At 40.8% G+C, this 25,643-nt stretch overlaps 1 protein-coding gene across 5 annotated transcripts in view; it reads left to right on the top strand.

Annotated features, from left to right (window-relative positions):
- lsp1a (lymphocyte specific protein 1 a) overlaps positions 1–25,643 on the top strand; it is a 325,234-nt gene that overhangs the window by 248,772 nt on the left and 50,819 nt on the right. For 2 of the 5 annotated variants that reach the window (XM_043705978.1, XM_043705979.1), the window contains exons 5-9: positions 1,626–1,872; positions 6,646–6,786; positions 20,591–20,632; positions 22,886–22,929; positions 24,274–24,355. In XM_043705978.1, coding sequence (XP_043561913.1) covers positions 1,626–1,872; positions 6,646–6,786; positions 20,591–20,632; positions 22,886–22,929; positions 24,274–24,355 — 556 coding nt within the window. The remainder of the gene's footprint in view (positions 1–1,625; positions 1,873–6,645; positions 6,787–20,590; positions 20,633–22,885; positions 22,930–24,273; positions 24,356–25,643) is intronic. The other 3 variants (XM_043705980.1, XM_043705981.1, XM_043705982.1) reach the window with 3 other exon arrangements.

Here is a 25,643-nt window from a genome sequence, read left to right on the forward strand (position 1 = left end):
AGACACGGTTTGAGACGTCTCGGACCCTAGCACCCGGGAGGCAACAAACCATCTGTGAGTCTCGCCCATGTCCACAGAACCGCCTGTCCGTCCCTCTAACTAGAGAGTCCCCTATAACTAGCGCTCTCCTCCTCACCCCCTTTCCCTTCTGGGTCTCAGGGGCACAGACCCCTTCACTGCAGCTTACACCTGCAACGCTGTCCCCCCCAACAGTTTCCAAAGCTGTATATTTATTTTTTAGGGGAACGACCACAGGGGAACCCTGCACTGCCTGCTTCTTCCCCTTCCCACCTCTAACTGTTACCCAGCTACCTCTGTTCTCCGGCGTAACTATGTCCCTGTAGCTTCTATCAATCACCCTCTCAGCCTCTCGAATAATCCTCAGTTCATCCAACTCCAGTTCCAGTTCCCTAACTCGTTCGGTGAGGATCAGGATCTGACTGCATTTCCTGCAGACGAAGTCGGCAGGAGTATCGGTTTTCACCCCTACCTCAAACATCCTGCAGGAGGAACATTTCACCGCCTGCGCTGCCATGACTGTACACTTTCTCCAAAAACAAGAACACTGAGTCAATAACACTGAGTCACTCGCATATATGGGTATATGTATTCTTGCCTTTATTCACATTTGAATTTTCTCTGGAACCTAGCTCACAAACAGGCTGAATGTTTCAAAGTTCACCAGTCATTCAGTCAGAAGATCTAGCCAACATGTGCTGCACATAATTTGTTGTCATATTTTTGAATTGTCTGCTTGTTTTTGTTCAGTTTGAGAAGTGAAGCATAAAGCTTACTTATTCCACGGGTCAGCATTTTCTGTTTTAATGTGGATTCCAATACAGTGCACAGTATGGGAAACAGTTGACCCATACTGGTTTTTATGGTCCGTAGAAATTTCCTCCCATCTCTTGATTGAACCCTATCCACATCACCTATTATTTTCATTCTCATACGTTTATCCAGCATCCCTTTAAACATGCTAATGCCATTTGCATCAATTACTCCTTTTGCTTTTATTTTCCACATTCTCAGCAATCTCTGAATTTTGTTTTCATCGAGTATTCTGGGAATTTCGAAGGCCACAGTTGTAGATATGTTGTGTAATTCAGAGACCGAGACTCGTGATCTGGAATGGATCAAGAAGTTGGGGAATTTCAATTCTGTTTAATCATGGGAAGGAAATCGGTCACCCTGACCCAATCTGGTCTGGAAATGAGTTCAGGCAAACAAATGAACTATGAACTTCCATCATGCTTCCACATTCAGAGTGGCTTACCACTACCACATCAAGAGCAATTACAGATGGGTAATACATGCTTGCCTTGCCAGCAATGCTACCAAATGAAAAGTAGAATTAATCAGTGAACCGTGATTTTATACTCGCCGAATATTGAAGTGTAGAGCAGGAACCCAATGTCCTATTGCTTTAAATAACTAAATAAAGACTGAGGATCGAAACTGGATCTTTTTGATCTCTGCGCTGGGCCATTGTGCAATGGGGTTCTGAGCAAATGAGCAAGAATGGAGTACTTTTCTTTTTAAGGAATTATTTGTGACATGTTCCTCTTGATTTCCAAGTTTATGAATATTGTCGCGTTTTCTTTCCTTCCACATGCGAATTCCAGCGAGTTTCCCGAAACGGATGAGGACGGAGAGCTAACCCGCCTGGAAGCCGAACAGAAGTTGGAGCAGATCCGTCGGAGTCTTGACGAGAAGGAGAACCTGGAGTATGAGCGCCTGCGACAGCGGGGCCATGATGCTGAGCTGGAGCTGGAAGAACTGAAGAAGAGAAGGGAGGACCGGCGTAAGCTGCGGGAAGAAGAGGAGCAGCGGCGCCAACAACAGGAGCTGGAGGAGCAAGCCAGAGAGGAGGTAGGCATCTTTGAACATAAACTAGAGTCTTTAACATTGAAGATTAGAGGCATCACCAATGATTCATAGTTGGTGATGTTACCTCTGAACTACAAACAGCAACAAAATCAAAATGCTCAATCCACAAGTTTATATTGTTCAGGTTCAGGTACGACTTCTGTGCTCCTTTTGATTTTTGTGCTTTTGGGGAAGGGAAGAACAACCCTCGATTCCTATTCTTCTTCTTTATTGAGTTGCCTCCATTGCAAATGCACAGGCATGGCCAAGCTTCGCTGAGTTCTTACCTGCAATCCTTAGCTTCTGACAGAGTTTCTAGATTTAAATGGGGCACAAGAAAGTAACCGTTGCCCAGTAAGATTGTATTTTTGTCTTCAAATAATACCAAGGGTTGCTCATGTTCATGCAAATGCAAGCAACTTAATGTCTAACCTTCTAATTGATGGCATGTGGACTAATGAAAATCGTCTTCTATATCACACAGATGCTTCCTTTCTGTTTGGCAGTATAGACTGGGAGTCACTCCTGTTCAAGCATTCAACACTCTTAAGGTGTTCCCTCCGCCTATGGTACATTCCCCCCCCCCCCCCCCCCACACCCATTTGTCTTGTCTTCCTAAACTTGGTTCTCCATTCCTGATCATTGCAAAAACTCTCCACCTTTGAGCATCACGACCATAACTCCTGGGTGTGGTGGATCATCTGCAATCCCACCAGAGGCCACTGCTCCTAGTGCCGCTGCTGGGACGAGAGAACTGCCCAACATCTGATTGGCCAGCAGTTTTTGGAGACACGTCTTCCTCCGATATAACAGCAGACATGCTGTTTGAACAAATTAATGGCATGACAGCAGTAGAAATTATTTGGGAGCCCACAGGCAGAGAGAAGTAGGTTTGTCGGGATGTTGGTCTTGGATGGATATAAATGTTTTGGAACCTTCTACAAAGAAATGCCCCATTGAACTCAATCTGGAAAATGTGATATGAGCACAGAACACCTCCATCCTGCTTCTTTTAAAAAAACAAGATTAGTTTGTGTCAACTCTAAATACAGAATAAATGTCAGGGAATGTCTCAAAACCAGTGTAATATGAAATGCAAGAGACACAACAAAGTGGAACTAATAATTACAACCTTTCTTCCTGACCTTTACACCCAGGAAACTGGCCATTCCACAAAAGGAAATGTCTGTTGCAACATTTGAAACTTGTGTCTTGGTCCAAACTGTAATTTATTGAAGTTCATCATTATTTAGTAATCTCTCACATCTGTCCTACTGGCTGAAACTACACTTCCTCTATTGTTATATGGCCCACTTACCTCCTGCTCTTCTTTCTGCACAAAAACATGTTGCGTGGTGCGGCACTTTGGCTCAGTAGTTAGCACAGCTGCCTCACAGCACCAGGGAGGTGTGACTATGTGGAGTTTGTACATTCTCCCCATGTCTGCGTGGATTTCCGCTAGGTGCTCCGGTTTCCTCCCATAGTCCAAAGATGTGCAGGTTAGGTGGATTGACCATGTTAGATTGCCCATAGTATTCAGAGGTGTAGGCTAAGTGCATTAATCAGGGGAAATGTAGGGGAATGGGTCTGGGTGGGAGGGTTGATACGGTCTTGTTGGGCCAAATGCCTGTTTCCACACTATAGGGATTCTATGACCTTGAAGTTAAGTAGTGCGCAGTAGTCTATGATTTTCTGGATCGTAGAAAAATACAACTCTTCAGCCTTTACCTGAGCATGCTAATTGTATGCACCTTCTTCAATTAGTGTGTTGCTGCTTGCTATTCCTTAATATCTCATAAGACATTTGTCCAAGGCTTTAGAAGATACTTTGGTCTTTAGCAACCATCTTTAAAATCATTTGGGCACTGTGCATTATTAGACAAGAAAAGAACTATAGCTTGGTTGTACAGTAATAGCAGATAATATGCAAAACTCCAGGGTCAAGTTTAACTGTACAATTGTTTTGAATTATTTTAAAGAAGAGAGCAAGGTGAGGGACTAGAAATTTTCAATTAGCTCAATAGTCAGAATCAGGGTTTTAAAATTGCCCAACTGTCCCACACTTAAAGCTGGCTGAGAGCTGTAAGTCCCTTACCATCACCACACGTTCCAACCCACAATTAATGCTGTAGAGTGGACCAGCCAAACAACCATGACATCAGGTAGTGGGGAATTCTTATCCCCCTGTCGCTCCTGAATCCTCCCACTCCTTTTAAGACCCGGCGAAACAATCTCTTTGAGTATGCATTTGGTGTCTTCATGCTACATATCTTCTAATTTGGCCCGGTGTCACTTTATACAGTCAAGCATCCTGGAAGATTTTGCTGAGTTAAAGGCACGGTCAAAATCAATTTATTGTTCAATTGCTTTAATTGTTTGTTTCAATGAGTATTTGATTTATTTATTGTCACAGAGATATACAGTACAGAAACAGACACTTTTGGTCCATCTCATCCATGCCGACCAGATATCTTAAATTAATCTAATCCCATTTGCCAGCATTTGGCTATATTCCTCTAAATCCTTCCTATTCATATACCCATCCAGATGCCTTTTAAATGTTGTAATTTAACCTCCACCACTTCCTCTAGCAATTCATTCCACACATGCAGCACTGCCATGTGAAAAAGTTGCCCCTTAGGTCCCTTTTAAATCCTTTCCCTCTCACTTTAAAGCTATGCCCACTAGTTTTTGACTCCCTATCCCGGGAAAAAAAGACCTTGGCTATTCACCTTATCCATGATGTTCATGATTTTATAAACCTCTATAAAGGTCACCTCTCAGCCTCTGATGCTCCATAGGAAGCAGTCCCAGTCTATTCAGTTTCTCCCTATAGCTCAAATCCTCCAACTCTGGCAGCATTCTTGTAAATTTTTTAAGTTTCACAACATCCTTCCTATAGCAGGGAGAACAGAATTAAACACAGTATTCCAAAAGTGGCCTAACCAATATCCTGTACAGCCTGAACATTACACCCCAAGTCCTATATTCAATGCACTGACCAGTAAAGGCAAGTGTACCAAACACAACCTTGTTCACTTTTTAGTCCACTTTCAAGGGACTATGAATCTGCACCCCAAGGTCTCTTTGTTCAGCAGGACACTACCATTAAGTATATAAATCCTTCACTGATTTGCCTTACCAAAATGCACACCTCTCGTTTATCTAAATTAAACTCCATCTGTCATTCCCTGGCCTGTCTGAATAAGTTCCTCTTGTAATCTGTGATAGCCACTTGTACTGTCCAGTACACCACCAGGTTTGGTGTCATCTGCAAACTTACTAACTATGCCTTCTATATTCACAGACAAATCATTTATATAAATGACAAAACACAGTGGACCTAGCACCGATCCTTGCAACACACTGCTGGTCACAAGCCTCCATTCTGAAAAGCAACCCTTTACCACCACCCTCTGTCACTTACCTTCAGGCCAATTTTGTACATAAATATCTGGTTCTCCTTAAATTCCACGTGATCTAACCAGTTTACCATGTGGAACCTTGTCGAATGTTTGGCTGACATCCACTGCTCTGTCCTCCTTAGTCTTCTTTGTCACTTCATCAAAAAACTCAGTCTTGTTGCAAAAAACACAGTGAAAAATTTTAATATACAGAAGAACCTCGATTATCCGAGCGAGATGGGTGGACACTATTTCGTTCGGATAATTGATTATTCGGTCAATCGATTCAATGCCTCTCCGCTGGGGCTCAGAGTTTTCTGTTAAGTCTGCTCCCCATTCAGGAGACTGCAGCACACCGCGCACAAGCGCCCAGCCCCAACCCCCCCACCTGCCCCTACTCCATCCAACACTGCCCACCCCCAAACCCAGCCAGCACTGCCCCTGCCCCCGTCAGCTCCCCTCCCCCTCCAGAGCAGCTGGAGTGGACACCAACCGTACAAGCACACACACACAGACACACACAACATTTTGACAAGTTCCACCTTTGCCCTGTACAGGACAATGTTAGAGAGAATATCTGGGGAAGGGGGGTTTAGGGTTCACCCCTATGTAGAACTCCAGGGAAAGTGTGGGAAGAGGGAGGGAGGGAGGGCAGGAGGTCAGTCATTTGGAGATGGTGCCTGGGCTCCCATCAATGTTCAGAATTGTTCTTGGCAGCATTTCAGTGAGCCAAGAGAGTCCAAATTGTAAACAGAAGATGCAATCAGGGCTGAAACAGCTGTTTGATGTAATGTTTCTATTGACACCTCGAGATCTCCTTTAGGTAATCCGATATTCGGATAATCGAGGTTCCTCTGTAGTATAGCATTGCCACTTTCCAACACCATCTTAAAACACAGAGAAATAAACCAAAACATGGAAAATAAAGGCAGAAAAAAATGAAAGAATATAAAAATCACCCAACTTTACAGTATTCTCATTGTCTTCTGGAACATTTGAGAAAATGGGAGGTCTAGCTGGCGGTTGCAGTTTGATAATGAATTATGTGGGAAGGATGATCCAGTCTGATGTAGTGGAATGTTGCATGTCTAACAATTAGACGGTCTTCGCAATAAGTCTGTCATGTTTAGAGTACATTTGACTATGATTAATACTAGTTGTGAAATATTACAAAAGATACTTCAAGACGTTGCAACAGTGTGATAAGGAAAATGTGATGTTACGCAGTATATAGAATATAGTTTAGATCTGGCAAATAGATTTTAAAAATGGTCAGTTTGTTTTCTCATTAATGAAAATTGTATTCCAGCTTTGGAATTGCAAATCATGTTGTGTGGGATAATCAATATAAATGATTATTGTCCGCCTGCAGGAAGAGAAAAGAAGAATGAGAGAAGAGAGAGAAAAGCGAAGGATGGAGGCAGCAGAGAAACGTCAGAAAGTCCTTAGTATTTCAGGTAGTGAAATGGAGGATCCGTTCATTCCCCTTAGTCCCAAGAGCCCAACATTTAAGGTGAGGATATCTGATGGGCATTGAAATTATATATTGTGCATTTTGTTTCACTTTGGCACTGTGTGGGCAATGTCAGAGGTATATAGCGCTTGCTTTACATTGCAATGCTTTGAGGTGTCTATGCAGGAGAGATTATATCACTGTAACATGGCATTAAAACAGTATTTGGATAAAAAGCACAGTTCGGAGACTGTAACCTGCATCATTCTTGGCTCACATTTATATTGTATGAACACTAACCTTATAAGCACATGGAAATAATTCACACTGTCAGTATCTCTCTAGGAAAGAATACATGTTCTGTTGCTGTGCAATGACATTTGCAGCATAAAAGTTGTGCTTGCCCGTGTGGAGCCGAGCTCGATGAGTGAGATGACTTTATTATATTTTTGCCGGGGTGATTTGATAAGACAAGGAACTGTCCATCTGGACAAGTCACCAGAGAGTTCCCTGACCTATGGAGCTGTGCTCCAGTGTTAGTCAGTGTCTCTTGGAGAATTAGGGTGAGCATTGAAGAGAGCAAAGAAGAAATTAGCAAAATAAGTAGAACAAAATCAGCAATAACCTATATCTGTTGTATTACTTTTACTTTAGTAAAATGTTCAGTGTAAATTATCATTTTTCTGTATGGTGAAACTATAGTGTCATGTGCTCATTGCATCTGCGGACCTGATTGTCGTTTGAATTTCTCTCTCATTTTGGTTTTGCTATTAATTCTTTCCTGTAAGTTGCACCGTGTATGCATGATATTTGGCTGTGAATGTGCATCATGCCTATAGCTTTTCTTCTGTGCACGCATTCAGATAAAGGCTGAGCATCTTCACTGTTTTTAATAGCTGCAGTAAACTTTTGTGACAGACTGAAAACCACTGAGAGGAGCTTGGAAATAGAAATTGGTGTTCAAGAATTCATTTCTGAAAGGTACAGCTCAGATGCTGTTAAATAATTTGAAGTCCACAGCACGATAAGCTATATATCCTAATCTCCGAATTGAATGTAAGCATGACCGCAAAGCCTTCTAATTCTCCCAGTCTGGGCCCAAAGATTAAGCATATCCCCTGGATAAAGTGCTGGGGCTGCATCCACACATAGATGTAAATCAATGCAGTCCCTAAATGACAGGTAGACAAATGTATGGGAAAATTCTCACAGGAGATCTTGTGTTCCTTTGGTGAGGTGGGTTGGGGGGTGGGTGGGGTAGGAAAGTGGAAAATTACAAAACAAAGGAGACTTTAACTTTTGGAAATCAATTAAAGCAGACTGTCTCTGTTTATGGAGTCCGCTTTTCTGATCAACTTGTTCTGCTTGTAAACATGTGAGATAATCAAAGTGTCAGCAACAGTGGTCAGCCAACCCCCCTTTTAAAGGCTGTCCAGTGCAATCTGAATGTTTTTATACTCTTGATTTGCATCAGCCCTTCCTGACTATCTGGGAAAGCAATTAAGTTTGACAATAACCAGTACTGGCTGATGTTTAACACCACAGGATGAGATAATTCTGACACAATCAACATAATATGTCAACAATAATGATTGTAAAATTCATTAATTCTTCCTTTTTCTTTCATCACACGGCAGAGTGGTTACTCATAATTACCCACAAAGGAAAATGGCAGAGAAGTTTATATTCGCGGAGAGTTGTTGTCTTGGGGAGAAAATAGGGGCAGGGAAAAACAGGGTCATCACATGGCAAGAGTTAAGGGTTCTAGGAGTTAGAATGACCAATTGTTGCAGTATACTCTTGTATATGATTGTGTTCTCTGCCCCCAACGACAAATTAGAATGCGTTTTTGACATTCTCTTTTCCCAGAGCCCTACAGCAACATGTGATAACAAAAAGAAAACACTCACATGCTCATAGTTTTGAAACAGTCAGTGAAATTGGATTTGATTTGCCATGTTTTTTAACACAACGCTAACTTCTTGGATACGTGACTCAGTGTGGAGCCACCAACTTACTAGTATGACATTTGAAGTTTACTGAAAGGTAGAAGGAATTTTAAACTCTAGAAATTAAAACATGCTAGAGTGTACAAATTTATGAATCAAGTAGTGTATTGTACCTTTGTTTTCCCCATTCATGGAACTGGGCATCACTGACTAGCCAGCTTTTGTTTCCCATCTTCAGTTGCCCTTGAGAATGTGATGGTGAGCTATCTTCTTGCACTGTTATAGTCCATGTGCTGTAGGTAAACCCGATGCCTGTGGGGAGGGAATTTCAGGATGTTGACTCAGCGACAGCGAATGAATAGTAGAAAATCAGGATGGTGAGGGGCTTGGAGGGGAACTTGCAGGTGGTGGTATTCCCATGTACCTGCTGGCCTTGTCCTTCCCTGTGGAAGTGATCCTGCGTTTAACAGGTGTTGTCTGAGGATCTTTGGTGAATTTTTGCAGTGTATCTTGTGGACAGTACTGTTACTATTGAGCGTCAGTGGTGGAAGGAATGGATGTTTGTAGATGTAAAGCCAATCAGGCTGGCTGCTTTGATATGGATGGTGGAGGCTGGTACAATTGAAACATTTAAGAGGCATTTGGATGGGTATATGAATAGGAAGGGTTTGGAAGGATATGGGCCGGGTGCTGGCAGGTGGGACTAGATTGGGTTGGGATATCTGGTCAGCATGGACGAGTTGGACCGAAGGGTCTGTTTCCATGCTGTACATCTCTATGACTCTTTGACTCCCAAGGCAATTCCCTCCCGACTGTATACAACTGTGCCGCCACAACCTGGTCTGTCCTACTGGTGGGCGAGAGTATATTCAGGGATGGTGATGGTGGTGTCTGGGACATAGTCATATTCATGGAATCATAACTGATAGACAATGTCAGGCTGTTGCTTGATTAGACTGAGACAGCTCTCCCAATGTTGGCACTAGCCCCCAGGTGTTTGTGAGGAGTACCCTGCAGGGACGACAGGGCTATTTCTGCCATTGTCTTTTCCAGTGCCTGGGTCGATGTGAGGTGGTCCTCTGTTTAGTTGTGATTGTAGTTATCATTTATCTACCTGGTTGAAAGTCTGTTTTTGGAAGAGGAGAGAAATGAAGAAGAATATGTGATATATGTGAAGTACAAGGAGTCATTGTGTGGATGTTCGCCTTGATAGAGAGCAACTTTGCAGGAGGCGGGTTTCCTTTTGGCAATGTTAGATGCCTTTTAGAAAAAATCAGAAGCAAACATCAATGTGCAGGAAAAGTGCTAATTGAAACTGTCAGCAGACTTGTGAAGAGGACCCGTCAAAAGGAGCTATCAAGCTGTCAAAGTGTTTCAAAGTTCTGCCCTCTTAATCTTTGGGAGAAAAATGTAATTACTTGCTATTTTACACTGCCTGTTGAAATAAACCACAAGGGTTTTCATTCCTTGGTTACTGCTGCATGATTGATTCTGCAACCACCTATTATCATACTAGGATGTCTACCATTTTACGGTTTAATTGGCAGATACAAGTAGCTATACACTCTTTGAAACAGGACAATAATTCAATTCCAATGCTTGTTGTTAAAAGGAATACTGCATTTGAAATGTTTGTTCTAATGAAGCATTACATATTTGAAAGAATGTAAGTAAATAATTTTGTGAATGACATTTTTTTTCAATATGCAATGCACACTTCGAACATCATTGCATAGACCTTCATTTTATCTCTCTATGGGGTCAGTCTGTGGTGGATATTAGGTGAGTTGGCATGGTAGGGGTAAAGGAAAGAAAAATAGGTAGTGAGGGAAATGTTGATCTGAGTTGGCACTGTTGGTATAAGGGCTATAAAGGACCTTTGTGCTGGGTAATGGGACATAAAATGCCCTGGAGGGTGAGATTGGCTATAGGGAGTGTGGGTGCATGGAATAGGCTGGAAAAATGGAGCATTGGGAGTATCTGAGAGAGTTGAAGGATTGTGAGCGGTGAGGACTGAAGAGATTTATATCGTATTTTTTCTTCTAAAATTTTGAATTCCACACTGGAACACTGGGTCAGGCCCTCCACGGTCTACCTCAGCATTCGGCATCTGAGCTCTCAGTCTGGGACACCAGCCCGACTACTTAATTTCTGATGTAGCCCATGCAGACTGAAAGTCCAATGTCAGGACAGCTATTTTTAGAAGTAGGTTCGCGGGTCCAAGATTTTTCTTACCTCTGCAGGCCGACCTGCAAATAAAAATACAGGCCATTGCATTTTCAAAGTGATCTCCATTTGTGAAGATGGATACCATCATAGTTTGTTTCCTGCTTGTGATGAATTAGGATCCTTTCACTTAATAGAATTTGTCTTTAATTTGTGGAATTTGTCAGTATTGTTTAGGCCCACAGTTTAATAGCCTACTTTACAAAAGTGAGGCTTGATAATGCGTGGACTCACTGATGATAGGCACTTTGGAGTCATCAAATCAATGATGAAATAAACACCCATTTATATTGATGGGTTTTCTATCTTGTGGAAAAATGTACATGATACAATATGAACAGTTTTGCTGTTCAGACAAAAGTGTAACCTATCTAACAATTGCTACACAAGGACACGCTGCAGAAATAATTTGGTTAACTTTCCATTTTCTATCTTGGACTATGAGAATACTTGCTTGTATCTTTCCAGTAGTTGAGATGATGGAGGTCAGGAAGTCAACATGCTTGACTTAACAGATAAGATTTGCACAGAATCTGTCATAGAGATCAATTTAGTGGACTACCAGGTTGAATTTTGCCCCTCTCTGGCCTTTTATAGTCTGATTCTACCATGAAGGTTTTACTTCTGTTTGAATTAGATATTGTAGGTTGGTAGGTTTTCCAATTTGGTTAGGTTGGGTCTGATGACCTCATCCAAAATGATAAAATGTTGCAATGGTGTTTTACCTACAAGTGACAGTTAGAAAATCAGTGCTTCCTTTCAATAACATAGTTTAGCCCTTTAAGCTCAAGTGCTTTCAGCTCAATTTAACAATGTTCCAGATGTGCTTTGCCGTATTTCAGTGCGCAGCTTGAACAAATAAAAGTTACATTTCAGTTTGAGGGCTGTGTTCCTGTTTTAAGGAAGAGATTGTTTGTTTTGTGGGTTGCCTGGACAGCAGGGAGCACCTGTTTCCTGCTTCCTGACTCCACTTTCCATTCACCATATGGACAAAGTCATTTGCACAATTAGTCGATTTCCTCAGTTGTCATACCTAAAGTCCTGTAACATGACACTGTAGATAATATAATGTATTGAATCGAACATTCAAGTACCTGTACTTCTTTAAAAAAAACTTTATAAATAGTTAATTCATTATTCTTTGCAATAATGAACACTGCAGCTGTCTGTATAAGCCCTGCATCAAAATTCCTTCAAGATATCTGGTACAGCGGTTCCCCTTATTTTGTGTGATTAAATTGGATTTCCTGTACACAGCACAGTAAGATTAGGTGGGAGGGTTGTACCTAGGAATGTAGTGGGTAAATATGCTGAGGTACAGATGAATAGCATACCGGAATGGAGTGGCTAAATCTTGTTCTGTATGTCTGTGCTTGATTTTTCTGGAATGCATTTAATTAATGTGAAAAATCATAATTTTTTTAAGGGTCGACATTGAATCCTATTCAGTCCCCTTTACCTATATTCTGAGTGCAGATCAACCAACAGGCCATGCCACAGAGCAAACAATTTGCACTTTTATTCCCTGGGCATTGTCATGTCTGGAACGTCATAAAAATTATCTCCCGTTTAATGGGTGCAGATTCATTTTTAAATCATTAACACTGAAAATTCATTGGGTATGAGTTTTCTGATCTCTGTCTGATCACCTGCTATTGTTTAACATAAGGTGCAGAAAGAAAGTAAAGAAGGGGAAAATCAGTCAATGTTGTTATTCCAATTACTAAGAGTGATTTTGTTAAAAGTGGTTTGTTATTAAGTAAGGATTTTGTTCTCACGCCGTCAATGGTGAAATCAATTACTGATACCAACCATATATACCCGTGAAGAATACTGGGACAAAGTATACCAGGGTGATTGCTTCATTGAAACAGTAGCCTTCATTGTAACTGAGACCAGGATTGTTATAGGCGGCGTGATATTCAAGACAAATGATGAGCATATGTGCTAAGATCGAGAGATTTTGAATCCCAGGTATCTTTTTGTTGAGTTAAGATTGAACTCTTGAATCATGCATGGCTGGAGCCCAGCCTGCATGTTCAAAATACCTACTGCAAATGTAAAATTATCTAATGATGAGCATTCTTGATATCTACAGGTTTTTTTTAAATTGTAGTTACTCAAGATCAGGGCTCTCCATTTCACACCTACTTCTGTTTCTTTCATCACCTGCTTTCCAACAGAATTAGCAATGTCAAAATCAGTAGCAGAGAGTTGCACTATCAATGAGTAGAAAATGAATTGGTAAAAATGTTGTATCTTAATGTTATATAGAATAGTAGGATCAATATACAGGATCAGGAAAGATAATTGTGACTTATAAGGTCAGTTCCAATTAACTGAGTACATTTTTGTCCCTCCAGTTTGTCACTATTTTGTAAAAGTTAACATTAGCAAACAAACTACAGAAGATGGGTCATGTTTTTCTCAGCAGTTTACACTTGTTTTAGGCTATCACTAAAGAAAAAGAAAATGGAACATGACATTTTATGAAAAAAAAATATAGCTGCAGAAAACAGGAACACACCATCAAATTCTCATTGATAGTTGTCAATCCTTTATCTGTATATGAGCTGGTGAGATTACCATGTCTGTGATTGAAATGGAATGCACTGACAGCTTGCTGCTGCACACAGCAGTAATCTGCATAGTATCAGTTGTAGCATTAGTTTAAAGTACAAGATTATCTGAGCAGGTCAGTGTACACAAAGCAATTTTCAGGCTGGAAATCAACTCCGTCTGCAAATAATTAACCTTTTTTTAAAAAACATTTTTTTTTGTTCCAAGAAGAATTAATATGAGTGCACCATTAAAGTTACTGGACTGAAACATTTTGTACAATCCAATGTGTAAGGAGGGATTTTACTCAAATGGATGACTAAACGACAACATACTGACTCGATTGCAAAGAAAATACCAAGCAAAGTACAAGTATCAAAATGGCTCCTAAGCACAAGTACATTCCAATGTTAGTCCTATGGATTGATTAGCGATTGACTGGTCAGCGGCTCATTTTGCTTGATAAGGATTGATGGAAATTAGGGACATTTTTTTGCTATCAGGAATTTTTAATTAATAACTTATGACACAATATCTCACTTCCAGTCACTTGGTGTGGATGAACAAGTGAGCTGGCTCTGGGCAGAGACTACTTCCATTGTGCTGTTATACACAGCCACAGCCAAGGATGATGATACAGTCTTAACAGTTTAGACTTGTGTTGGTAGAAGAAAAATTCTTAAAACAAAGTAAAAATGAGATTCTGCATTCTATACACAAGGTATTGAATATTAAAAATGAGGAGGTGATATTGAATTTGTGCAAGACTTTGCTAAGGCTACATATGAGAACATTGACTGTAATTTTAGCTATCCGATAGGAGGACAGCGCTCATGCCCAGAGTGAGCAATCGCCAAGTACAAAACGCTGGCAAGAAACATTTCCTTCAGAGAATTTTAATGAGGGGTCTGTTAGATGTTTTTGAAACTACGATATCTTTGACAGAGTGAACAATTTCAACCAGTTGAAAAATTAATAACAAGAGGATTAAATTCTGTATTTCTCAATTTTGCAGAAATCAAAACAACTTGGGCTATTCAATGACATAAATGTGAAAAAGGTAAATCATAAAGATAATTAACAGGCCGTCTTCAATCATCCATGGGATGTGGCTAGCTAGGTAGTACATATTGCTGCTACTCAGTGTTAATGTGGAAGGAAGTTGATGTGGTGTCAATCAAGGGGCTGCTTTATTTTGAATGATGTCAAGCTTCAAGTATTGTTGGAGCTGTATCCATCGGGTCAAGTGGGAAGTATTCCATCACATTCCTGACTTGTGTCTTGTGGATGGTGGGAAGGTGAAGTTACTTGCTTTAGACATCCTAGTCTCTGACCATCATTTGAAATCACAATATTTATTTGGCTAGTCCAATTCATTTCTGGTAACACTTCAGGATGTTGATAGTGGGAGTGTCATTAGTAAAGTCGATTCTCCTGTTCCTTGGATGCTGCCTGACCTGCTGCGCTTTTCCAGCAACACATTTTCAGCTCTGATCTCCAGCATCTGCAGTCCTCACTTTCTCCTCATTAGTAAAGTGGTAAAGTTATTTAATGTCAAGGGATGATAGTCAAATTCTGTCTATTGGAGATAATTATTTCTTAGTACTAGTGGTATAAATGTTAGTTACTACCTGTCAGCCTAGATAATGTCCCAGTTTTGCTGCCTTTGGACTGTCACTATCTTGAGGAGTCGTGAGCAGTGCTGAACCCCTTCACTTCTGACATTATGACGGAGGGAAAGTCGTGATGAAGCAGTTGAAAGGGTTTGGGCCTAGGACGCGAGGCCGGGGAGCTCCTGCAGAGCTGTTCTGGATCTGAGATAACTGAACTTGAATATCCGTAACAATTTTCTTCTGAGCCAGGTATGACTCCAACGAGCAGAGTTTTCTCCTGATGCCCATTGATTCAAATGTTGCTAGGTCCCTTGATGTCCCCTTGACATTTACTCTGATCAGTTATTCTGTCTCTGAACCACTTGAACACCTTGATTAAATTCAAGGTTAATTGTACATATAATCCAATGGATTTGTTGAGAGGTGAGAGCAAGGACCAGAGGGCTGCTTGGAAAGTGAGTGAAACTGTTTTATTTGGGTAGCAGCTGAACCTGCAACACTACACGTGTAGTGTCTCCCACCCGCCCTCCTCCTCTAACCATAAAAAAGGAACTCTTTGGTGAGTTGATCAGGTAAGGTTTTTCTACTTCTTTTTTTATTGAGTGATTTGGTGAAAACTTTCCCTTTTCGTTTACCTAAGCTAAGACTAAAATTAAATTTAAAGTTAAAAATGGCAGGAGATCTCAGACCTATGTTATGCTCCTCTTGCTCAATGTGGGAGCTCAGGGATACAGCTGATGTCCCTGCCTCTTGCACATGTAGGAGGTATGTCCAGTTGCAGCTCTTGTTTGACTGCATGACGGCTCTGGAGCTGCAGATGGATTCACTTTGGAGCATCCGCGATGTTGAGGGGCACGTGGATAGCACGTTTAGTAAATTGGTCATGCCGCAGCTTAAGATTGCTGAAGGAAAAAGGGAATAGGTGACCAAAAGGCAGAGAAAGAGCAGGAAGGCAATGCAGGCATCCCCTGCAGCCATCTCCCTCCAAAACAAGTATACCGTTTTGGATACTGTTGGGGGAGATGGCTCACCAGGGGAAGGCAGCAGTAGCCAGGTTCATGGCACCATGGCTGGCTCTGCTTTACAGAAGGGTGGGAAAAAGAGTGGAAGGACTATAGTCATAGGGGATTCCATTGTAAGGGGAGTAGATAGGCAGTTCTGTGGTCGAAAATGAGACTCCCGAATGGTATGTTGCCTCTAAGGTGCATGGGTCTGGAGTGCCTCGGATCGGCTACAGAACATTCTCAAGGGGAAGGATGAACAGCCAGTTGTCATGGTGCATATAGACACAAACAATATAGGTAAAAAAAACGGAGTGAGGTCCTACAAGCAGAATTTAGGAAGTTAGGAGCCAAATTAAAAAGTAGGACCTCAGAGATAGTAATCATAGGATTGCTACTAGTGCTACATGCTAGTCAGAGTAGGAATGATAGAATAATCAGGATGAATGCGTGGCTTGAGAGATGGTCCAGGAGAGAGGGGTTCAGATTTTTGGGACATTGGGACAGGTTCTGGGGGAGGTGAGACCATTACAAGTTGGACAGTTTCCACCTGGGCCAGACTGGAACCAATATCCTTGGGGGTGATTTTGCTACCACTGTTGGGGAGGGTTTAAACTAATATGGCAGGGGTTTGGGAACCAAATGAGGTTAGAGGACAGTTAGGAAGCAGTAACTAAAGCCTATAAGGAACTAGATAATGAAGTCAGCGAGACTAAGGGGAAGAAGAGGCATGGAGCAGATGATGAGTGCAAAGGGATTGGTGGTCTGAGGTGCATTTGTTTTAATGCCTGAAGTGTAATAGGTAAGGCAGCTGAACTTAGGACTTGGACTAGTACCTGGGAGCATGATGTTATTGCTATTACTGAGAATTGGTTGAGGGAAAGGCATGATTGGTAGTTAAACATCCCAGGATATCAATGGTTCAGGCGAGACAGAGTGGGAGGCAAAAGAGGTGGAGGAGTTGCATTACTGGTCAAATAAGATATCACAGTTGTGCTGAAGGAAGGCACAATGAAAGACTTGAGCAGTGAGGCAATATGGGCAGAGCTCAGAAACAGGAAGGATGCGGTAACAATGTTGGGACTGTACTACAGGCCCCCCCCAACAGCAAACTTGAGATACATGCGTACAGTTCTGGTCACCACATTACCAAAAGACTGTGGATGCTTTGGAGAGGTTGCAGAGGAGGTTCACCAGGATGTTGTCTAGTATGGAGGGCGCTAGCTATGAAGAGAGGTTGAATAGATTGGGATTATTTTCATTAGAAAGACTGAGATTGAGGGGGGGGGGGGGGGTGACCTGATTGAGATCTACAAAATAGTGAGAGGTATATACAGGGTGGATAGCAAGAAGCTTTTTCCCACAGTGCAGAACTCAATTACTAGGGATCACAAATTCACATTAGAGGGAAAGGTTTAGGGGAGATATGCGTAGAAAGCTCTTTACACAAAGGGTGATGGGGGCCTGGAATGCTTTGCCAGCAGACGTGGTAGAGGTGGGAACAATAACGTCATTTAAGATGTATTTTGACAGATATATGAATGGGTAGTGAGCAAAGGTACAGATCCTTAGAAAATAGCCGACCGGTTTAGAAAAGCACAGGTTTGGAGGGCCGAAGGGTCTGTTCCTGTGCTGTAATTTTCTTTGTTCTTTGAGTTGCTTAATTTGGTCTCAGCATGCAACTCATTTTTATGATTTTATACATAACATTCGTTTATTGCTTCAGGGAGGAACAAATAGTCGTGCAAGAAAACCTAAGGTCATTTTAACATACAAGACATACCAGATATCTTAAAGCAATGATGGAATACCAGGTATCTTCTCATTCAGAAGGATACCTTAAAGTAAAATCAAAGCACAAAATAGACCTGCATTTTTCCAGATCATTATTTGCTTGATATTATGGTTTCATTAGAACTCCTTTCTTAAAGAAAGACAAATGATAACAAATCGACTCTGGCCTTCACAAATTGTGAAACAGGATATTGTGAAGTTGATTATTCCTGTTACAGCTTTCGGGTAGGATTTCAACAGGACCCGATATAGTTTCAGCCTGTATGCAGTCTTTTGGAGTGAGCATGTAGTTTGGTCCTATGTCATGTCCAATCAGAAGCGGCAAAAGAAACCATTTGCTTTGTGGCACACTGGCTTCTGTTTGATAAATTATTCCTATTTCCTATGGAGAGAATGCAGGGGGGAAACAGTATCACAGGAACCCAAAGCAAACAGAGGTTTTATTGATACTAACGGCAAAACTTCGTTCTTTTTTTTTTAAATAATTTCCTGCCTGACAGCAAGCTTATTTGACAACTTGTTGGGCTCAGGGTGCGAGGCGACACCAGGTTGTGCAGCCAAAACCTGGTGATTTGCAAAGGAAAGACTGGCAGAACTTGAGGAGAGGTTACACAATAAACTTGAGTTTGGATGTTGAGATCAGGTCTTGAATTTCTTCAAGGAAGAGTTATATAGATTTTTAGTAAGTAAGTGATTCGAGGGTTTTAGAGGGTATGGAATAAGGGTGTAAGGGTCCCAAAGGATTAATGCTTAAAGCACTGCCCAATATGATGATGTCACTTATACATGGATGGATCTGGATCTGCTCATCAGCTTTGCATCTGGAAGAAGTAACACTTGAAATAGAGGTCTCCTTCATGTTCTCACAGCAATGTCTACCACACCAATTTGCTATCGTGTAATACACTACATTTTGTTTAAGATGAGAACCTCTTCTCATTAGACAGCCAAGTGGTATTCCTTGACTGTACTGGACCATGCAGGCCCTGTGGATCACTACCAGGAAAGAGAATGGTGGCAACAAATTAGCAAATGGATCTTACAAAACTATGGTAAGGGTTAATCTTACAACAGTGGGCATTCAGGAAAGTGGAGCCCAGATCAACCACTACTGAATGATAGAACCAGTTTGAAGTGTGAAATGGTCTTCTCCTGCTTCTAAGTCCTACATGCTTATGTTTACAAATGTCTGTAGCTCATTGAGTGAGCAAGGAATTTGGGCAAAGAAGGATGACGGAAATAGACAGAAAGGAGGCCGAATGTTTACTCCTCATACCTGTGTAGTGTTGGAAAGTGGACGTGCATCAATTTTGGAGAGCACCTGTCCTGCCCAAGAAGGAGCTTGTTATTAATAATCTCAGTGTATGTAGCAAGGGTTCATGGTCTGGGGGTTGTAAACAGAAACTGAGGAGTATATCATCTACTTCTCTGTCCTCTCCCTGTTTGCAAGGTGGATTGCTGGAATTCAGCCAAGAAGGAAGCAAACTGATTTATGGCAAAAGCGAGGTGGAAATAAATTAGGCAGGAGCAAAAGAATCACTAACCTGATGGAAACAAATTCAAGGTTTATTGAGCCTAGCCATAACACCTTTTTAGCACCTTGTTCAGTCCAGATGTGCCGATGTAACCATGTGTTGGAGGTTTTCTGCTCACTGTATCAGCACTGTATCAGCTGTGGGCATGTGGGGTTTTGAGGTTTCTTTAGTTGCTGTAAAATATAGTAACATGTGGCTGTATGATGTACTAGCTGAGAATCATTCATTAAAGGAATGAAAATAGTAACTGGCAACACATCAGTTGCTCAGTGATGACCTATTGCAGCAAACCCAACCACCAGTAAAGTAACTTGTGTTATTCAGTGAGTTATTGACTTTTTTTTCATTGCAATATTTTTGAGTAAATTTCTTCTATTATTCTGTCATTTAGTTCCCTATCTTTTACTTGCTGCAGTGGCACCTGTGTAGTGTAAAGTTTGGTGCGTGTCCTTTTTTAGGTTGCTGCCAAAACGCTTAGTTAACTGCTTTGAAAATGTCAGAGGTCATTCATGCATGACTCAAAACTTTAATCTCCTTTCTGTTTGACCGCAAAATGCTGCCGTTTTCACCCAAGCCTCCTATCTCAACATGACTCAAATGGGGAACTGAGCAGTTTGGTATACAACATTTTATCCAACTGCATACTGACAAGACAGTCCTGCTACCCCACCCATACCATGTTTAGCATCCGTTTAAATGAGTCATGATTTGACATCATCATCATCTGATTTACAGAATACTCTGTAATCTGTTCTTGTTTCATGGGCTGAGGATTTAAAAAGAGTCGCAAATATAACCCATCCTTTCTAACCAGTGTCTGTGAAGATTTATCCAGCTTTGGCTGAATGCAATCAGGCAAAAAAATACTTATCTTCGTTTTTGCAAGTACCTGTTTAAAAGATACTCAAATACATAAAGCATGACAATGTTCAGGCACCCCAGTGAAAATTGCCTCAGTTTGAAAGAGACAGTCCTGCCAGCTGATGGTTATTCCAAGTTGCCATGTCTCTGTGTTTTTCCAGCTCACAAAGGACATAAGCAATTATAATAATGAATTCTCTGTGATGAGGCTCTTGTAACTCTTTGCCAATATTACTAACCAAACTTGTTCTTTGGGCTGGTGGCTATTTTTCTACCTTTTTTGTCATGGCCTTCCTATCTCCTATTGCCTGTGTCTGTAATTTCAGAATGAGTATGACGAGGGGATGACACCAGAAACAACTTGCTTGGTGAGTCAATCAAATGCACTAAATATGAATGAAGCACTGGACCAACAATTCTGCTTAATCTTTTCTGTAATTACTTCATTTCTTCTCCCCAAATTGCTCAAAGTTTCAATGAACACGTAGTGGGTGAAAGAAATGGTCTTAATCTGCCAATGATGCCTTTGCCATCATCTATATAAATGTCATTCATCATCTTGGACCAATCTACTAAATAGCACTTAATTACTTTGTAATCTCAATCAGCCAATCTTTGAGTGGCAGCTAACTAAATTGACTAAATTTCCAAGGCTGATATGGTTCATTTCATACTTGCTTCAGTTATGCAGAGTGTGATTCCCTGATGTCCTCCACAGTTCTGACACAGAACAGCTAAATCAACACAATATAAGTGGTTACTAGGACATTTCTGGCCCACAGCACTCAATTAACTCAGTATATCATTGTCTGATATATTTTTCTTTCTTAGTGCAAAGGTGCCTTGCTATTGCTCTGTTGGCTCAGACCAATGCACTTCGTGCAGATCAGAAATCAGACCCTAGAATTTTGTGTTCTTTTGTGACCATGTTTTACTCAGCTTCTGACCAACAGCAATCTATCTCCAAATTCCAACTGCAGGTACATAATGGAACACCTCAAAAGACGGGAAAGTTCAACTAGCCTGGCACTAATCATTGCTTGGTGTATAATGCTTAAGTATCCTGGTGAAATAATATTCAAATTCCAACAAAAGTTCCTGTCCCATCTTGCATGAATTTACTTTTGTTTTCTCGTCATGTTTCTGATGCCAGCTCTTGATGCGGCTATGTCAACAGTTAGAGTTCCTAAATGCTGTAGTGGACCTCTGCAGCATTCAATTTACTTTTTTTTAATGCAGCATTTTAATTTTTAATCCATGAGACCAATTGCACCATTTAAATGAATATTTTGAATCTGTCAATTTCCTCAGATTATTTTGTGGTTTAACTTTATTCAAGTACCCAGACATCTTGCATGCCATTTGTGCTGGTTGCAGTGCTCAAATCCCACAATGTTACCTCCTGGAACAGTCCTGCAGAAATGGACAAAAATAGACCAGGAACAATAAGAAGTTTAGTAGATTTAAGTCCCTGGGCCAATCACTTGGTCTCCACCAGTCTCCTGCCTGATTTGGTGGAAAGCTGTGGCATGCAGGATGGAGTACAATTTTAGGAAACCAGAGGTCACAATCACAGGCCAGAAATGGTCAATCAGGTGACAGATTTGTACAGGACGTAGTGGGATGGTCGGGTGGGGAAGACCGATTTGCATATTTAAATATGAAATTGTTAGTTTCTGGGGAAATCCCACTCATCGGCTGCAAGTTAAGATTGTAACCTACAAAATCAGGAAGTTTGTTTTTTAATTACCCATCACTAATACATGACGTATCTGCACTTTTCCATCCAGAAACTTGTTTAATGATGGTGGTAAGAAAGTTGGCCTCATCATTTTACATTCTTTTAAAATTTAAGTCATTAAGATTACTCAGTTAAAATATCTTTGACATTGTTTTTGTTTAATTTTATAATCATTTAACAAACTATGAAGACCTTGAACCACTGACTGAGTTCTGGACAGAAGTAATGACTCTGACCTTGGGAGGAAGCTGGCTGAGTTGACAGTGTAGCACAATTGCTAAAGCACCCCTGACTTAGCACCAACTGTGTTTTAGTTCAACTCCCTTGTAACTGGTTAGGTCAAATAAATTATTTGTTCCTTCATCTGATACTAAAATTAGCACTTAAGCCTTTAATTACAGTCTTCCACATTGCAAAAAACAAAGCAAACCTATCGTGTATTGTAAGGAAGCAGACTGCAGCTTTCGTCATTAAAAATGGTTCCCTATGTTTATGTTTATTTGGAAGAAAAGCTTATGCTTTTTATCTGAAAAAAAGCTTCGACAAGCAACATATGCTGGTTGCTAGTATTCCGTTAAAATACATTCCAACAAATAGCTTCTAATGTTGTGGATATAATTTATTTATGGACAATTTGACACTTTTGCAAAACCTTATAATTTGTCACTTAATTCACTCTGAGACTTTTTCTTTCTTCTCTTGCGTCATCTTGTTTAATGACATTAGGTTGAATTCAGCTAGAGGGATATCCATGGTAACAGCAAATGAGTACCATAATCTGATTCACAGGATGAAAAGCCTTGGCTTAAGTCAAAGTTGGCAAGAAAGCTTGTGTTGCATTTAAACTGAGACAAAACTCTGCTGTCTTTCTGCTTTCCAGATTAGTGAAAGAACAGAATCCTTGAACCGCTCGCTGAAGAAGAGGTGAGAAAAGTTGCTACAGCAACACAGTTCCTCAGATCATCTTGTTTATCCACAATTTAATTTGCCTTCACTCTCTCAGCTCTTGTTTCTCAGCTTATCCTCCAGTGCTTCTTCCTGCTCGGATATTCCACCGGATCTGATCTCTGACAAGGTCACTGGCAATCACTTGCTTGGATCCTTCACAACTTAATTTTCCTTTGCACGCTTTAATTTTCACATCCATCTGTTTAACTGGAAAATACACATCTCCTACAGTACCCCAATTGATCAAATTTTGATCCTTTGTTAACCTAGGTACCCTGCAATTGCTAACTCGTTCTCTTTCCTTCACCTTTAATGCCCTTGCCTCTACCCATCAGGATCATTCCACTGACAAAGTTACAAGTTTGCTCTGTCAAGTCTGAGGCACTGGGGGCAAAACCTTGAATAACCCTAGATGAAAATGACTTGTTCATCTGTTGATGTGATTGACTACCCCACGTCAGCTCTACCAAGCCTTGTTCTCTTCCAGTATTATTGGCCATGCTCTAGAATCATTCCAGCATAAAAATAATGCAATTATGTCTTGTCATCTATGTCCAACTGCTGCTTAACATACCCTCTCCTGCCTCCACTACACTCTTCTCCGATCATGTATTTACTTTGTCAGTCAAGAAGTCCGATATTGTGCAACCTCTCCTGCTTCTCTGTCCTTCTTTCATAGCGAGCCAAATTGTCTGCATCTCCTCTCAGCTCTAGACCTTTACATTTTTCTCTCATTTCTATCCCTGTTTCCCCCTTACAATCTTTTAGAGGCTCAGTTAACCTATAAGAGAGTCTTCCTATTCTCTCAAATCCATTTCCATTAACCTCATGATTAACCAACTTTCTTTGTGCACAATTATCCTTTCTTCCCTGAGTTGACCTCTTTATTTCTGTAATTATATCTTAGATATTTGCTACATATATCCATTTATTGGTAATTGTGATATAAGCCATCAACGTTCCATGCTTCAAAAATCCCTCCCCAGACTTGACCATCTCCTCTGTTCTCACAGCTATCTTGAAAACCTGAGATTTTATCACAGGTCACTTCTCCTTAGTTAAGATTTGAATTGTTGTCCATGTTTCTTCTTACCTCTTGAAGCACTTTGTGATTTTTCTTTTCCTGCATCAAAGATATTACTTTAAGTGAATGGTTTTTGTTTGCATAAACGTGTAATTATCCTAATGCTTCTGAATAGGATCCCTCTATCCTGTTAAAAGTTGGAAGAATGCATTTCCTTGTGATGTTTCAATGTATAACTTTTCAAAGCAGTGTTTTGAAAACATAATTTTAGTTAACTTGTGTCTTTTAAATTACAGTAACAGCATTAAAAAGACCCAGCCCATAACTAACATATCAAAGATTGATGAACGATTGGAACAGTATACCAGTGCCATTGAGGTAAACCAATTTTCTCACTGTACAGCTGCAGACAAACACATTGATTGTCACGCACAGACCTTGTTCACTTAGAATGGAATTGTTGCAAGAATCATAGATGTATGTCTTGCCTTGTCCTTTTGGGAAGCTACCTAGTGTAGGTTGGATAGGTACATGACCATCACCTGACTGGCCTTTCCTGTCACTGTATGACCAAGGCTTGTGATTTAGACAAGAAAACCTGTCATTGTTCTTACTTTAGAGTCCCTTCCTCCCAAAAGATAATTCTCAGATTCCACAGTGACTACAGTTGCAATTATTGACCTAACTTCTATGATTCCATGCCATAATGAGCTAAGGCTATTTAGTTATCAATATTTGGGGTGGGGTGGGGCACAGTGGCTTAGTAATTAGCACTGCTGTCTCACAGCACCAGGGACCCAGGTTCAATTCCATCCTCGGGTGACTGTCTGTGTGGAGTTTGCACATTCTCCAAGTGTCTGCGTGGGTTTCCTTTGGGTGCTTCGGTTTGCTCTCTCAGTCTAAAAATGTGTTAATGTTGTTTTTCTAACAAAGATGTTAGGTGGATTGATCATACTTAATTGCCCAGAAGGGCCAGGATGGGAAGACTAAGTGGATTAGCCATAGGAAATGCAGGTTACGAGGATAGGGTAAGGGATGATGGGTCTGGTTGAGATGCTATTTGGAGGGTCGGTGTGGACTTGATTGGCTGAATGGCCTTCTACACTGTTGGGATTCTATGAATATATAAGAACTCAATAAAAGAGCAGTGTTTTAAAATGAGATCACCAAGGCCAGAAAGCTGAATAAATTCCACTCTCTTCACTCCTCAGCTCGTTATAACAGGTTTTGAAAATATGCACACTTGTCGGTTCAATATAAATTTGACCATCCAAACAAAACTAGTTCCACTTACCAGCATTTGGCCCATATCCCTCAAAACTTTCCTATTGATGTACCTATCCAAATGCCTTCTAACTGTTGTAACTGTACCTGCATTTACCACTTCATCTGGCAATTCATTCCACATGCAAACCACCGGCTGTGTGGAAAAAGTTGCCCCTCAGGTCCCTTTTAAATCTTTATCCTCTCACCTTAAAAATATACCCTCTAATTTCGAACTCATCCACTATACTGAAAAGACATTTACTATTCACCTTATCCATGCCCCTCATGATTTTATAAACCTCTATAACGTTAACCCTCAACCTCCTAGACTCCAGTGGAAAAATGTCCCAGCCTATCCTTCTAACTCAAGTCCTGGTAAAATCCTGGTAAATCTTTTCTG

This window comes from Chiloscyllium plagiosum, chromosome 16, assembly GCF_004010195.1.
Source record: "Chiloscyllium plagiosum isolate BGI_BamShark_2017 chromosome 16, ASM401019v2, whole genome shotgun sequence".
Taxonomy (NCBI): domain Eukaryota; kingdom Metazoa; phylum Chordata; class Chondrichthyes; order Orectolobiformes; family Hemiscylliidae; genus Chiloscyllium; species Chiloscyllium plagiosum.